Raw genomic sequence first — 16,399 nt, 5'->3', positions numbered from 1 at the left:
CCACGCGTACTTAAAGTCTGGGTTCACCTTTACCGGATCATGCGAGTACCCTTTGCCTCAACATGTTATATGCTGTGAAACTTCAACAAATGATTGTTTAAAACCGTCATCAAACAAAAACATAGCGAACTGCAAAATACATTTTTTTTAGAGGAAAAAAGATACAGAAACCTGTACTGGAGAAAACCATAATACAAACTTAAAAGCACCTTACTTAGTTGCACTGAGAATTGCCAAGTGCAAAAAAACACACACTATTGGAGAGGATTTGATTTTGCCTCCTGCCCAAGATGTGTCGGGAGGTCCTAGGCGAAGAAGATGCAAGCAAAATAAGAAGCGCACCTCTCTGTAATAACACCATTAGCCGGCACATCAGCGAAATGAGCACGAACGTGAAAGATCAAGGTAATTCACGATGGAGGATATTTTGCATTACAGCTTGGCGAATCAAACGATGTTGCAAATTTAGCACAGCTCATGGCTTATGTTTGATATGTGTTCAAAAACAAACTTACAGAAGAAGTTTTATTCCGCAAAGAATTAGCAGCCAGGACAACTGGCGATGAGATCTTCCAGTTATTGAACAATGTTATTACCTTGAACTAGCTGGATTGGAGGAAATATGTTGGGATAAGTACCGATGGTGCTGCTGCAATGACAGGTAAACGAAACAGTGTTGTAGCTCTACTGCAAGAAGTTGCACCAAATACTACTGCACATTTCATTGACAAATACTGGCCTCAAAGCAAATGAATGAAGAGCTACATGATGTCCTGAATGTGGTTCATTTTGTGAAGGCAAATCCACAGAACTGTTCAGTGCTTTATGTGCTGAAATGGGAGCAGATCCTGAGCATGTTTTACATAACTCTCATGTGTGATGGCTTTCCAAAGGAAGGGTGGTGAAACGTGTGTACAGAAATGAACTTAAAGTCGTCCTGCAGCAACCTGGCTTCACATTGACAGAACACTTAATCGATTAACTGTGGCTTTCCCGTTCGGCTTATCTGGCTGATATCTTTAATTAAGTCAACTAACTTCATTTAGCACTTCAAGGATGCGATGGACACGTACCCAAGAAGACTGCATGTGGCAAAATAGTATGAGCTGGTGCTGCTGATATGGTTCCTCTTCTCACTGATGTCCTGAAAAATCATTCATGTCATTCAGCTTCAGTAACACATCCAGCTTCACGAGAAATGTATGAATGGTGAAAATAAGAGACCCGCATTTCTAAATTTTTCAATTGTACAAAGGTACGTAATTTAAAGATTTGGTAAAAACGTCATCTGTTTAGTTTTTGAAATGTATTTTATTTATTAAAACTAAAGTGTTTCAAAGATCTTCCAGTCCATATTCTTAGTGATTTCCATCTGTCAAAATATTTACATTAAAATGAAAAAAATTTAAATTATGTTTATTCACAGTGTTACAGGCTTAAACATATAAAATGTTTTTAATTTGTCATTTCTCAAGGAGTGCTAATAGTGGTCCGCAGTGCCTTATGCAGCCGAACAGGTTGGCCTGCACACACCAAACAAACATTTTATTCAACATTCAGTTGCTGTGACAGTCATCTTTAAACATGAACTTCAACTGTAATTTATTTACAGCTAAATTAACAATTTTCTTCTCGAAGTGACTTTTATTTACTTTTATTTATTTAAATAATGAAGAGTAGGGTTGCAGCAATATATATTCACCCACCTGCAAAGTTTTCACATTTCGTTGGCACCTGACCTGAGCGTACTCCATGACACTTTCAAATTAGACTTTACATGTAGAATCTACACAAACTACTTCACATTGATAAAGTTAAAAAATGCATATAGAATATAAATAAGTAAGATTTACAGAGAAAAACAGATTAAATCTCAGTTGCTAAAGTATTCAACCCCTTTGCTACTGCAGCCCTAAATCAGCTCAGGTGCAAATGATTTGTTTTAAAGGTCACAAAATTAGTGAAATGGTTCAGCTTGTGTGTACTCAAAGTGTTTAACTTGTAGATAATTCCCCTCAGGTATATAAAGACTTTCAAGCTGCAACTCACAGTGATCCAACAAAGCAACCAAGAAGACCAAGAAGCTTTCGAAACAAGTCAGGGATACAGTGGTAGAGAGGCAGAGCAGGAGAAGGGTACAAGAACATATCAAAGGCACTGATTATCCCTCTCAGCACAGTGAAGTCCATTATTAAGAAGTGGAAGATGCATCATACCACCCAGACACTACCCAGATCAGGTTGCCCTCCCAAACTGAGCAGCCAGGCAAGCAGGAAACTGGTTCGGGAGAATGGATGGTACAAAATACAGGCGAATCCTTGAGGAAAACCTGTTTGAGTCAGCCAAGACTCTGAAACTGGGGAGGAAATTCACATTTCAGCAGGACAATGACCCAAAGCACAAAGCCAAAGCCACACTGGAGTGGTTGAACAAGAAGAGAATTAACGTTCTTGAGTGGCCCAGTCAAAGTCTTGACTTGAATCCAATCGAAAATTTATGGCGAGACTTGAAGATTCCAGTCCAATCGATGATCCCCAACAAACTCATCAGAACTGGAGCAATTTTCCCATGAAGAATGGGCAAAAATGTCACCATCCTACTGTGCAAAGCTAGTAGAGACCTATCCAAAAAGACTCATAGCAGTAAAATTGCTGAAAAATATGCTTCTACCAAGTACTGACTTAAGGGGCTGAATACTTATGCAACCAGTAAATTTCATTTTGTACATTTTCTTTGCAAGTTTTGCTGACATTTAACCTCCTCCTCATATAACAATATTCAGTTTAACCACTACAGCTTTGAATAAAAAAAGTTTGTTTGAAAAACTGTGCATACATTATTTGTAATTGAACAAAACGTGACATTATTGGTAGGGGGTGAATACTTCTGCAAACCACTGTGTGTGTGTGTATGTGTGTGTGTGTGTATATATATACAGACGTGCTCAAATTTGTTGGTACCCCTCCACAGAAAACGAAGAATGCACAATTTTCTCTGAAATAACTTGAAACTGACAAAAGTAATTGGCATTCACCATTGTTTATTCCATATTTAATAGAAATCAGACTTTGCTTTTGATTTTTTATTCAACATAATATTGTAAATAAGAAAACAAATGAAAATGGCATGGACAAAAATGATGGGACCGCTAACCTAATATTTTGTTGCACAACCTTTAGAGGCAATAACTGCAATCAAACGTTTTCTGTAGCTCTCAATGAGACTTCTGCACCTGTTAACAGGTAGTTTGGCCCACTCTTCCTGAGCAAACTGCTCCAGCTGTCTCAGGTTTGATGGGTGCCTTCTCCAGACTGCAAGTTTCAGCTCTTTCCATAGAATGTTCGATAGGATTCAGATCAGGACTCATAGAAGGCCACTTCAGAATAGTCCAATGTTTTGTTCTTATCCATTCTTGGGTGCTTTTAGCTGTGTGTTTTGGGTCATTATCCTGTTGGAGGACCCATGACCTGCGACTGAGACAGAGCTTTCTGACACTGGGCAGTACGTTTCGCTGCAGAATGCCTTGATAGTCTTGAGATTTCATTGTGCCCTGCACAGATTCAAGGCACCCTGTGCCAGGCGCAGTAAAGCAGCCCCAAAACATAACCGAGCCTCCTCCATGTTTCACTGTAGGTATGGTGATCTTTTCTTTGAAAGCTTCATTTTTTCGTCTGTGAACATAGAGCTGATGTGACTTGCCAAAAAGCTCCAGTTTTGACTCATCTGTCCAAAGGACATTCTCCCAGAAGGATTGTGGCTTGTCAATATGTATTTTAGCAAATTCCAGTCTGGCTTTTTTATGTTTTTCTTTCAAAAGTGGAGTCCTCCTGGGTCTTCTTCCATGGAGCCCGCTTTCGCTCAAAAAGCGACGGATGGTGCGATCAGAAACTGACGTACCTTCACCTTGGAGTTCAGCTTGTATCTCTTTGGCAGTTATCCTTGATTCTTTTTCTACCATTCGCACTATCCTTCTGTTCAATCTGGGGTCGATTTTCGATATTTTATAAAAAACACATATTCAAACAAACACTTCTTCTTGTCACCAGGATTTGACAAAAGTTTTTTGCATGTTCTACAGTAAAGCCCCTTTCATACTGGCACTCCTGCCCGGGACCGGACGCGGGTTCTGGCTACCCAGATCATAATCCTGTGTAGTGTGAAACCACGTATCTGTGTCGTACCCAGGTTAACTCGGGTTCCAGCGACCCACCTCAGGATGTGGGTCAACATGCTTTGACCTGGGTTGAGCGAGACACAATGCATGACGGCGTTTGAAATAACAAACAGCCACGCCTGCGTGAAGGTTTCAGTTCCTTGAAGGAACGTTTTTTTTTGTTATATTGAGCCAGATTGCAGCAAGGGATGAAGAAACATTTGCTCTAATCAACATGTGGGCCGACGGTTCAATCCAGAGAAGATTGGATGGAAGCGTTGGTAACAAGCTGCTTCCAGGGCATTGATACGCACATTGTTTACTTGCGTCTGTCACCCAGGTCAACCCTGCTTTATCAAAAGCAGTGTGAAATCGCGTAGCCGACCCGCATAACACCGGGTCCTGACCCAGGTAGGTCCCGACCCACGTAGAGCATGCCAGTGTGAAAGGGACTTTAGTCTTTGAATTCTTCTCTTGTTGGTTGGTTTCAGCGATTCCTAAATTCCAAATGACAGAACACAGGTTTTTTTTCTTAGACTAAATTCTGTGTTTCTGCCGCATAGCGCTGGCTCCTGCTAGGTTTATTATTATTATTATTTGTTTATTTAGCAGACACCTTTATCCAAGGCGACTTACAGAGACTAGGGTGTGTGAACTATGCATCAGCTGCAGTCACTTACCACTACGTCTCACCCGAAAGACGGAACACAAGGAGGTTAAGTAACTTGCTCGGGGTCACACAATGAGTCAGTGGCTGAGGTGGGATTTGAACCGGGGACCTCCTGGTTACAAGCCCTTTTCTTTAACCACTGGACCACACAGCCTCATACATAAGCCTTTCACACCGTTTAACTGACAAGCTACATATCTCTGACTTAAGGCTGCCACATACCAGACGCAATGTGATTTTTCATTGGGCGACAAGATACTTTCGCAGCAACACGACCACACACACCAGAACCGTCACAGAGGCGATGCGACAGATTTGATAACTGACAGGTCTATAAAACTATTACAAATTGCTATTGACAAAACTATGGTCAAGATTGGTACATATTTGTCAACATGATGTAGTAATTATGAGAGTGTCTTCTCTGACGGTATCACAACATACACAGCAACAAATCCTACATACAAGGCTTATCCAGTGTCTTTGAAATGGACTGCCATATATTATCTTTCATCTCTGTATCTTTATAACTGAGATGATCTTTGTCATGAAATTCTGGGTATGATTCCACGGCAAGTATTAATTTTTCCTCCTTCATTTTGGATACTGGTTCACCCTGCTGGATTGCATGCATTGAAGCTGTTCTCTGATTCAATCCTATTTATTTCGTGTCGCTCCAGTGTCGTCCCCATGTCATCTGTCATGTTACCTGTGGTGTGAAAGATACTTATCAATCGCTGCAGTTTCGCTTGTCGCATCGTGTCTGGTGGGTAGCAGCCTTTACTAACATTATCCGAGCCATTATTCTATAATATCACGGTAACTGACTTAACACTAGAACCGCCGAGATTTCAGACTACATACAACTGCTGCACATGCAAAATGTGCGGCTCCATTTTAAAATGGCTTCGATATGAAAATGAAAAACAAACAATCGGATACAACGTAATATTTTTTGTTTATGAACATCATACATAGCATTTTCAGAGCAGAAACACTGTATTTACATGGAAAATTAACCTTTTCTTATTTTTTTCAAAAAGAACACATACATAAACATGAAATACTGTAATAAAGTAAACTTTACCCAATAAACTTGTGTAAACAAGTGTAGAAAGCTGTGAAAACTTATGCAACATGAAAGCGCTTTGAGTGAAACAGAGTTCAAAGCCTCTGTCAGTCTGTTCAGAGTTCTATTACAGCTTTCTAAGTACAATCTACACAGAAAACACGCTTTTCTACTGTACCAGTGCATTTGCCACGGACTGCCTTTTCACAACGGACGCAAACATCAAAAGTTCTGTTTTTATTGCATTTAGCAACCTGGCATTGTCTTTTATTCCGTGTGCCAGTGGGCGCAGTGCTGGCTGAAGGTTGAGCGGCATTTGCCAGCTGGCTTTCGTGTCTCTTATCAAAATGTTTCTGCTGTAGCTCCAGGGCTAGCTGCAAAATGATGTCCCTCCGAGTGATTGTGTTGCCGGTGCACTCCTTGTATAAAACCAAAGCGTTGATGGCTGCCAGGTCCAAAACATTATTAAAAACAGCCACCTGTTGACAGAATACTACCGTGCCACTTGATCAAGTACATCCACACCTTACTTTGTTTAGTTGTAAATGCAGCAGTCTCTGGCTTTCGTTTAGCATCAGTCCCGATCGTCACTGATTTGTGCAGAGAGCTTATAATAAGCACATTTTTCATCTTTTTACACTTGTAAGTAGCATAGCTATATCACACTGTATTGTGATTCAATGTGTATATTTTGTGACAACTGCTAATAAAATAAATAATTATAATATATGATGTGTAGAATGACTTTGGTCAGTGTTTCAAGCACTCAACTGTATTATAATATGTTATTTCACAATGACGTTGATTTCATTACAAAGCCCAGACTAAATTGTCAGCTATATTGTATTGATTTCAATATGCCGCATAAACTGCGGGTCTGGCGGTTGAAGAAGCAAGTGCTTATAACTTATTCATTTTTACGATTCTGCAGCTAAAACACCGTATGGGTATTTAATTCAAATATTTAGTAACACTTAAGAACGGACATGCACGAGATATTCACATACGCAGAGATATTTAAATTTGAATTGCAAAAGCCGTTCAAAAAGCGGCTAAGACGGTGCTAGTGTTAACAAATTATACAAATGATAACAATTTTTGTATCACAATATAATGGTATTATTGGTGTATCGCTGCAACCCTAACACAGAGTAACCAAGTATAGTATATAACATCTCACGAAAGACCCAGATAACAGTTACATTTGAATGTTTACTTTACATTGTCAGTCTTTATAAACACATTATTCGGAAAAAGAAAGCCTTGGTTGCACTGTATGTCTTAGCAATCCGACAGGCAGCCGAGTTTCAAAAATGTCTTTATTGTCAAGAAACCGATGGGAGATGTTTCCAAATTTCAAGATGAATGGCCTCCTGGAATTAACACAGGCTTATTCCAACATCTAAAAACTAACTCATTTTACTGTTATAAAGACAAATGCATTTACAGAAGATGTATTTCAAAATGCATTGCCTATTAATAAAGGATGAGCTCTGGCACCCTGGAGTTTTTGTTATTAATCAAAGCAAATATTAACATTCAACACTACATGAAAACCAGGCACTTACTTTCCCCTCCAGGAGTGCTTTGTGGTGTAGAAACAGGCTAAGTTTTTATTGTCTTTGAGGATATTCATCTTCCAGTAAGACCTACAACACAAAAGACAAGCAAACTTAGAAACACAATTTTGTTTAGAGGCTTCAAAATCACAGCCTGGGGGGATATTAAGAGGTTAATACCTGAAACCCAAGATAAGCTAGATGCAGCCAATTGACATTACCTTCCATACTGGAGTGAAAAGATAGGGTACAGTACAGTATACCTTTAATGATATATTGTTATCTGCTTTCATCCAACTGCCATTCAATTATATACAAGTCATTCTCATCAACATATAACATATTACTTTCTTGTCAGTTTTGTGGTTCATTCAGGAAGCAGATCACACATAGTGTCAAGTATAAATAACATACTGCAAAGTGGAAATCAAGAAGTTCAACAGAATTGTGGCAGTTCTTTGACAGCATGATAAAGATCCCAAAACAAAAAGAACCCATCAGCGTATGAAATCAGGATCATCCTGTGTTCCAGTTAGCCATCACGGGACAAGATGTTAGATGAGGAAAACAGGTGCAAAATGCTGTACACTGTTTTAAAAAAATAAGTATATAATTATTATTATTAATTTCTTAGCAGACGCCCTTATCCAGGGCGACTTACAATTGTTATAAGATATCACATTATACATTATTTCACATTTTTTACATACAATTACCCATTTATACAGTTGGGTTTTTACTGGAAATAAACAAAAGAAAAAAACATTTTGTCTTTGCAGAATTTAATGGAGCCTACTGTAAATATTGCATGCATTTTGGTAGAGAAACTGTACAAAATGCAGAGAAACTTGACAGGTTATACACAAGTCCTTTAAAAATCTGGGGTTCAGCAGTTACAAAACTGAAAGAACGTCAAGAAAAATCTGAATTCCACAAAGCAGCAGTAATAGTTGGCAATGATTTCATATCTGTGATGCAACAAACTAAAACACCTGTTCATCTGGAGTTGAATTTACAGTAGCTTATAGAGAGACAAGTATTTATTATTATAGTTGTACTCTTAGTATGCTACTTATATTTACTAGCAAATGTGTTCCAAACTACACTGAAAGGAACATTTTCTTAAAGTATGTTATAAAACTCTTGTGTATCTTGAAGAATTTAGTGAACCCGTCAAGCTACAAGGCTAGATCCGCCCGTTAATCACTAATCGATTGATTGTGTTCACTGTTAAATAAAACCAAAATCCTACAAGTTATAGTCTACTTTTTTGTGTGTGTTTTGTGCGATGGGGAGGGGGCAAGTAGATTTTTGGAAGGACAAGTAGATTTTTCTAGCATTGTGTCTCTTGGACAAGACGTTTTTTTTCAAAAATTGCATACCCCTGTGTAACAGGGGGGAGATCTGTGCTGACTCTTCTGGTGCGTTCACAGTGCTGCAGGAAGAGGGCAGCAGCCTTGCAATATCCGCCGGTCAGTCATGGCAGTGACACAGAGAGGTGGGAGAGAGGGTGTGTGGGCTTTCCCTCTCTCCGAGTGGCTGAGAGGCGGGCCTTGGGGGAATTGCTGGCCCTATAAAATAACGTTCTGTTGTTCCCTCAGCTCTGCCCCTGAAAGACAAACTAACGAGCCTGTGGAAGCTCTGTTCTAGGACCGAGAATGGCCGGGAAAAGAAAAACAAAAGAGCCCAAAGAAAAGAAGTAGCTCGAGTAGCTTCACAACACACACACATGCAACAAAAAAATATATAACTGCAAAAATGTACTGTCATGGCATCTGTCAGTTGGCAGGTGAAGGGGAAAAACTGTCTGCAAACACAGAGAATGTTGACAGATATCGTGATGTTTTCAAGAAAACTGTTGAGGAGCTAAATTATTGCCGTGAGCAGGTTTACAATGCACACAAACCTTGATTGTACTGGAAAGCCTAACCTACAAATTAATTCCCAAAATTCAAGAATCAAAAGGAAAGACTGATCAATCTAGCCTGTGGTAATGTTCACAAACTTCTGCTTGTTCTTATTGAGAAATAAAAAAAAAACTTGCTATTTAAAAATATAGATTGTGACACACTCCCAGTAAAGTAATGATGTGGTGCAATAAAATGCCACTTCATTCCCTCCAACACATCCTCATTAACCCAGCCCATAGACCAACGCTTGAAACATGCAAGTGCCTTTATCGAAAAGAACTTCTGCAAAAACTTTTGCTGGGTGATAAAGCACACAAGCCTGAATCAGTGGTGCAGTTTTGGAAATCTCTAACAATTAAAGATGCTGTCTATATGCCTGCTTTACGCATGGGGTAAGGTTAAAAGTGAAAATCTGCAGTGCACTTTGGCCTTTTGATGTGGACATTGAGGGACTGAGTGAGAACACTAAAGATACCTTGCTTGCCAGCCCTGTGCCAACTGTGACTAAGATGATGGCTTTCATCTCCTTGATGATGACGAAATTGTAAACACTGTTAAGGCTGCTACACACCAGACACGATGTAAGCAGCAAAACTGTGCAGTGATGCGACAAAATGAATAGAACCTATACTTTTGCTAAGTACCTTCCACACCACAGACGACACGACAGGCGACACGAAATAAATAGAATTGAATCCTACTCTTTGCGATTTGTTGTGCAACAATTAGGGAATTGACCAATCAGAGAACAGCTTCAATGCTACGTGGTCCAGAAGAATGAAGCAGATTCAAAATGTATTGTAGTTTTGTGTTTACCTTGAGGAAGTGGGATTTCCTCTTAATTACTATTCTACTAACTGAACAAATCAATTTTCCAAACACTCCCAATCAGTTTGGAAAATTGAGGTTTCACTTTTCATAAAAATGCAAACATTTAAAAACATCCCCACAGCAGCTATACCTTTCATCATTCCCAAAATAGCGTTCATGAACACTTAACAGCCTCGGTTCAAGTTTGACAGGCTTTTACTGAACTTCAGACTATCCTAGCATGAGCTGATGGTTTCAAATTCTATGGGCTGTAATAACGAGAAATTGACTACATACAACTAAATTAATAAATGTATTAGTCTACAAATTAAATGGATGTTAAACTAAATGACATTTTCCCCCGAAAAAAGACTCAATTTAACCTTAGAAAACCATGAAATGTCTCTCCAATAAAGGCTTTTGCACATGTTCTCTCCATTGTCTCTCCAGATTACTGTTGAACCCTGCAAAGACTACTGGAAATAAGTAGACATACTGACACACTAAGACTGATATAAAACAACACTTTGAATAAAAATGGTTATGTCTTGGTTTGCTAAAAGGGATTTCCCACAATGATGTACATGTTTTATATTTTCATACAGGATTAAGATGTTAGCAGTGAACACTGAGCAAGCAGCCAACTGTGGTTCTGGTAAAAGTAGAGGCTTCAGGCTACTCCAAACCGAGTTAATTATACTGGCCGACAAATACACTTTTATAATGTGGATTAAACATTAATGTGGCTTAAACATTAATATGCATTAACACTGTTCCCAGGTTCACTACTGAACACAGGCTTCCAATGTAGCTGGTTGAAATTTAAATGCAGCGTCTGATGCAGACTCATAACACTGCTGAAAAATTAGAGTTGGCCTTGTTGCCATATCCTAATCAACAAGAGAACAGAAGGATCAAATGGTTTGGCAAAGCTGCCTGAAAAGTCAGCCATTGATAGATCTTTGCTATAATGAAATGGTTCATCTCCTTTTTTCCTCAAAAGGCAAGTTTCAAACCACTCTTACCAGGTAAGATGTATAATATATCATTGGATTTAATTTATAACTTCATCCAGTTTAAGTAAACCAAGAAAATAGACAGTTCCATTTAACACATCAAATAGTAGTAAATTATGTATAAACATCTGAATTAGTCATACATATTTTGATGTCTTGACAAGCAGTCCTGCTGCAGTACATAAACTGAACTTGAAGAAACGCTGAGATTTGTAAACAGTTTAAGTAAGTTGCATTGCTCCACTGAAATAGCTATTGAAAGACCTAGTGTTTGTGCTTTTAATTAAATACTACATTATCAAAGGTTTCAACATTTACTGTTTATTTCTGGCAAACCAATGCAACAAGGGCATTCAAAGTGTTAGAGACAATAGGATTTTCCCACCCTGCAATTTGTCCAATTGATCCCCACACTGCCACCCTGCAGGCTTTCATACTCAACTCAAAGTCTAAATTAACTCTTCAACCATGCATCAATGGCCCAGTTCTCTTAGTGAGTTACTCAGCTGTTACCATTACATATGTGTCAAGTGTAAAACAAATTATTCCAACAATGTGGCACTCAAATGCTGAAGCAGTAGCAATTGAATACTGCATAATATATCTGACAAAATTATTGCCCAAATCTCCTTTGTGAAACTTGACTAACGTTTTTTTGCAATTGCAAATGTCAGGTTCTTCAAATTCTCTAGTACTGGAAAATTGGAGACATAGAAAATCCCATAGTCTGCAATGTTGGCATGAAGCGTCATGTTATCCACTAGATACACATTAAAGCTATGTCATGAGAAAACAGAAGAATCTACCTTCATGACTGTGGGACGATAGTGGATGCACTTGCAACTGTCTCGTACCTCAATGCAGTGGCTGCACAATGTCCATCAAGACAGGTTCCCGGGATCTCGAAATGGCACATTTGCAGGAAAATCACCAGAAGAAAAATTCTGGTCAGCAGACGAGTGCAATGTATTGTAACAAGCAATAAATGTGCAACAGTGGCCAAAATGACAGAATCTGTTGACCTTGGACAATACACATCTGTTTCCACTCAAACAACGCTATGAGAGCTATGCATTACAGGCTATTAGGCCATTCTCTGTTTGGTTGTACTGGAGTCCTTCTATGCTCATTATAGAACTGTGGGACACATGCTTTTTATTCTTTTTTATATTTTTAACGGTGAAAAACACTGTCATAATAGTTCCCTTAATGTCAAACAAATATTAACAGAAATTGCACCAATTCTACAACGGTGATGGTGGTGTACTTCATTTTACATAGAATATAAATTAATACAAAACTAAACAGTAAACACCAGGGATATGTTTTTATTTATTTATTTTTTATTTGAAAACCACTGATTTGAAAATAGGTTTAATAATAATGCACAATAAAGAACTGTCGCTAAGCATCAACATGATATAATAAAAAAAAAAACTTCCACCACTACAATTAGCCCCCCGACTTTAATTAAAAGCAACTAGCAACTACAGTACAAACCAGCATCAAAATGCTTAGACCTACAGAAAACACCCAATAGAAACTATACAACTTACAATGTAGGAATGCAGTAAATCAATTAGAATCAAGCAAACAAGATTTAAAAACCATTATTGCTTAAAATATTCTACAGGTCGATAAGTCTGGACATACAGCTTTAGAGCTGAAAGGATTAGAACTGAAATAAAAGCATAGCAAATGACTGCAGATGCAGCCATTTGTCTGTAATGGGTTTGCCTGCTGGTGCTGTATAAATGGCTCAGCTCTCTGAAAACAAATTGCTTTGCTAAGTTGAAAAAGTTAGTATACAGTAGGCTTAAATGTCCCAGCAAGAAACAAATGAATAATTATTTTAGGTTGATACACTACCACATTCAACCAGTCGTGTATAAACATACAGATATACTCTAGTGTTTACAAGACGGAATCCAGCTGTATAATTGCATCACAGCACAGTCGGCACTATCAGGAATTCTGGATCTCAAAGCGTCTGTCAATCAAGGAAAAACATATATTGTGTCTCCTCCCTCTGATAAACTTTCTAACAATTGAATGACAGTTGCATCTCTACAACTGGCTGATAAGGGTGGATATGAAAGATGCTACTTACTGTAAAGAATGCCCAGTAGGCTTCTTATGATTGTGTGCACTCACAAATTGCACCCAATCATGGGCCGAGCTGGAGTCTCAAATTCCAATGCACATGGTGTCAGTAGGTCACTGTTGAACCTTGTGTCTGTAGAGTATCCGCCGTAAAGTTAAAAGATTCTAAAATCTCCCCAGTAGAGACCTCACACAACATATAAATCTGTTGCAATTAGGCTATGTTGCCTCAAGCAATTATCCTTTGCTTAGATCTTCGTTTTAAAGCTGTCACGTCAGAAACTGTTGTGTATCAATAAACGTTTTATATACAGCGGGTGTATTTTAATTGTTCATCGACAGAGCTACATATTAACCCGTTTACCGTATGTTAATATTCAAGATTAGAGTACAACGCAATTCAACATGTAATATAATTTTACGAATAATACAGGAGTAGATAGGGATAAAAAATATATATATGTAGCGTCAAATAACTGTAAGACTGAAAAGAACAAAAAATAAAAATAAATAAATACATAAAAAAAACGTTGTGATGCATTCAATTGAAATCAAGGACGCATCCCGTTTTACTTTACATTTCCGGTAATTAAACTTCACATACACTCATCACTGTGGTACTGTACTCTGTAGTATCTTGTAGTACCTGTATCTTACTTTAGAAAACACTGAACCCTAACACTAGCATCACTGCATTTCCCCAAGAAAGCCTAATTCTATAGTATGCATTAATTTTGAAACTTAGGGTGCAGAACAAACAGCTGACATAAACCGATTTGTTTAGTCAATTAAGCAAGACGAGAACGTCCACATATAAACCTCCCAAATCACTTCGTTGCATGCAACTATAAAGTTATCATAATTCCTGAAAAATACGAATATTTATTTTCAGACACTAAATCAAGTGAGGCCTTCCTTATGAGATTTTGTTCAGTCTGGGGCTAATCAGACTGTCATCATCACCACTGCTGCTGCTTAGACATTGATGAAGTAAAGAAGGCTGAATCTTCATCCGTTGTGTTAATGCAACTCAATTAGATTTCTTTACCTGGAATGCTGATCTCAGTCTGGATGTACTTCTTTGTTTTTGTCCCCGTCCAATGTGTATTACCGTTTGGTTATTTTTTTGTTTCTCCTAATCTTGGCACCAGCTCTGCGGTTTCACTCAGGAGGCTGCCATCTTCCTTCTGCCACAAACACGTCAATGAGCATGCGCCCCGCCCAGCGTGCACGGAATTGTCAGCTGATTGTACCAGCAGGAAGTTGAAAAGCAAGCTACCAAGACTTGTAACTTGTGTAAATCGGGCCCCTCCATAACTATATATTTTTAATACACTGTAGCTCTTTGATTTTGGAGATTGCTTTACAGATACAATAATATGAATAGTTTGCAAAATCTGATACTTCTTTGAGATTGTATTTAGAAAGAGGAATTAGACAAGGTTGCCCAATTTCCCCTTTTGTTGTTTATTTTAGTAGCTGAAACTCTGACCCTGCATCAAAACGTGTTTTTGAAAAAGACTCAAATATTAGTCAATTTGACACCACCGTGTTGACACCTCATACTATTTCTCCAGCTTTTGTGGGTCTTAAGGAATGCCTCTGAATTGCAATTAAATGCCTAACTAAAAAATACTTAAGGACAGCAATACAGACACATTACATGATATTCCAGGGAAAGATGTTAATTACTTAGGTATTTCCATTAGAAAGCATTTTTACAGATATATAAGCCTTACATTGTCATTGCCATACTTCAAAAGACACAATTAGAGATCTATCAATTCATAGAGGAGTCTTCTTTCTAAAGCAGGAATGTTGAGATCTTCTTATCCCCATCACCCTGGGGGAATTGTACTTTTACAATTCTGTACTTTTTTCTTGGGGACCTGTCACTACAGTCATTGAATTGGCTTTTGGATTATTGTTAGTGTCCTTAAATGGTCTGGCTACTCTAGTCAATTTATCAAGAAGCAAATTAACCTCATGAGTGCCCAAGCTGACTTTGTTCAGACAGGAATCTCTGTGACTCGGTTCCCCCTGAACAATTGCTGGGCACCATATTTCATCAAGATTGATATATTTTTTTATTACTGATCAATGAGTTGGTCTTATACATAATAGAAACGTTACATTTTAAGCAACGTCTTCAAAGAACACTGAAAAAGAGAATTATTGTTTAGCAAAGATTCCTCCACAGAATTATGTGAACACAACAATACAACAATTTACTTTATAAATGTTGCCGTACTGAAATATAGTCTAAAGTTATAGAATACTTTGTCACATTTATTGTACAATTATAAAAGTATAGTAAAATATGTAAATTATAGTGAAAGCTTGGTAAAGCATAGGCAAGCATGATCAAGTTCAGGAAGGTTTGGTATTATACAGTATATGCTATGGTATAGTGGTATGGGGAAAGTATGGTACATTGCAAACTTACTTTTAAGAACTAGAAAGATGGATTTGACAGCATTACATCTATTTCTTGTGATCTTTTATATAAATTAGATTTGTCATTGCAGTAACCCATTTTAGGTATAAAAACATGAAAAACAGGCAATAACAAGCAATGGCAGGGTATAAGAAACTGAACAACATGGAACATCTTTATAATCAAAATAAAAGGTTAAGAAAATATCATTTTTTTCAGTTTCAAATTAAATTTATGAACCAGGAAAATAAATACTGCTTATCACTGTGTAAGCGTTTATAGACATACTGTAAAAACCCTTGACATTCACAGTTGTTGAAATCATTTTCTGCACTCGAAACGTCAAGTTTTTAATTATAAAGATAATAATATATTAACTATGTCTTTAAAACATTCTTATATGCAATCCAATTTAGACAGTAAAATGGGTATTTTATTTTTCTTTTGGTTGTCTTCCCAAAGAAAATCACTAAGGGAAAGGTGGCTAGAGCCCCCTAGCTGTTGTGTGAGGGTACTGCATTGGTCTAAAATATGCAGTGTTCCAACAAGCCTTTAATAGGATCTAACATCTTAAATCCGTCAATGTGATCGAATTATGATAATGCCCATTTATGTATTAATAGCCAGTGGGTTTAAAATAACTTTATGTGAAATCTAGGCTATTGGCTAAGT

General features: G+C 37.8%; 1 protein-coding gene across 4 annotated transcripts in view; it reads right to left on the bottom strand.

The window, feature by feature from the left end:
* The window catches only part of LOC117394233 (dnaJ homolog subfamily C member 13-like), a 92,430-nt gene extending 77,861 nt beyond the window's left edge, over nt 1-14,569 (bottom strand). For 3 of the 4 annotated variants that reach the window (XM_034921142.2, XM_033992326.3, XM_034921141.2), the window contains exons 1-2: nt 14,339-14,569; nt 7,461-7,541 (exon numbers count right to left, since the gene is read on the bottom strand). In XM_034921142.2, coding sequence (XP_034777033.1) covers nt 7,461-7,528 — 68 coding nt within the window. In that variant the 5' untranslated portion in view covers nt 7,529-7,541; nt 14,339-14,569. The remainder of the gene's footprint in view (nt 1-7,460; nt 7,542-14,338) is intronic. The other variant, XM_034921139.2, reaches the window with a different exon arrangement.
* Nucleotides 14,570-16,399: the final 1,830 nt, after the last annotated feature.

The sequence above is a fragment of the Acipenser ruthenus genome, chromosome 3 (assembly GCF_902713425.1).
Source record: "Acipenser ruthenus chromosome 3, fAciRut3.2 maternal haplotype, whole genome shotgun sequence".
Lineage (NCBI taxonomy): Eukaryota > Metazoa > Chordata > Actinopteri > Acipenseriformes > Acipenseridae > Acipenser > Acipenser ruthenus.
Note: the sequence above shows the minus strand (reverse complement) of the source record. Positions and strands in the feature narration are given on the sequence as shown.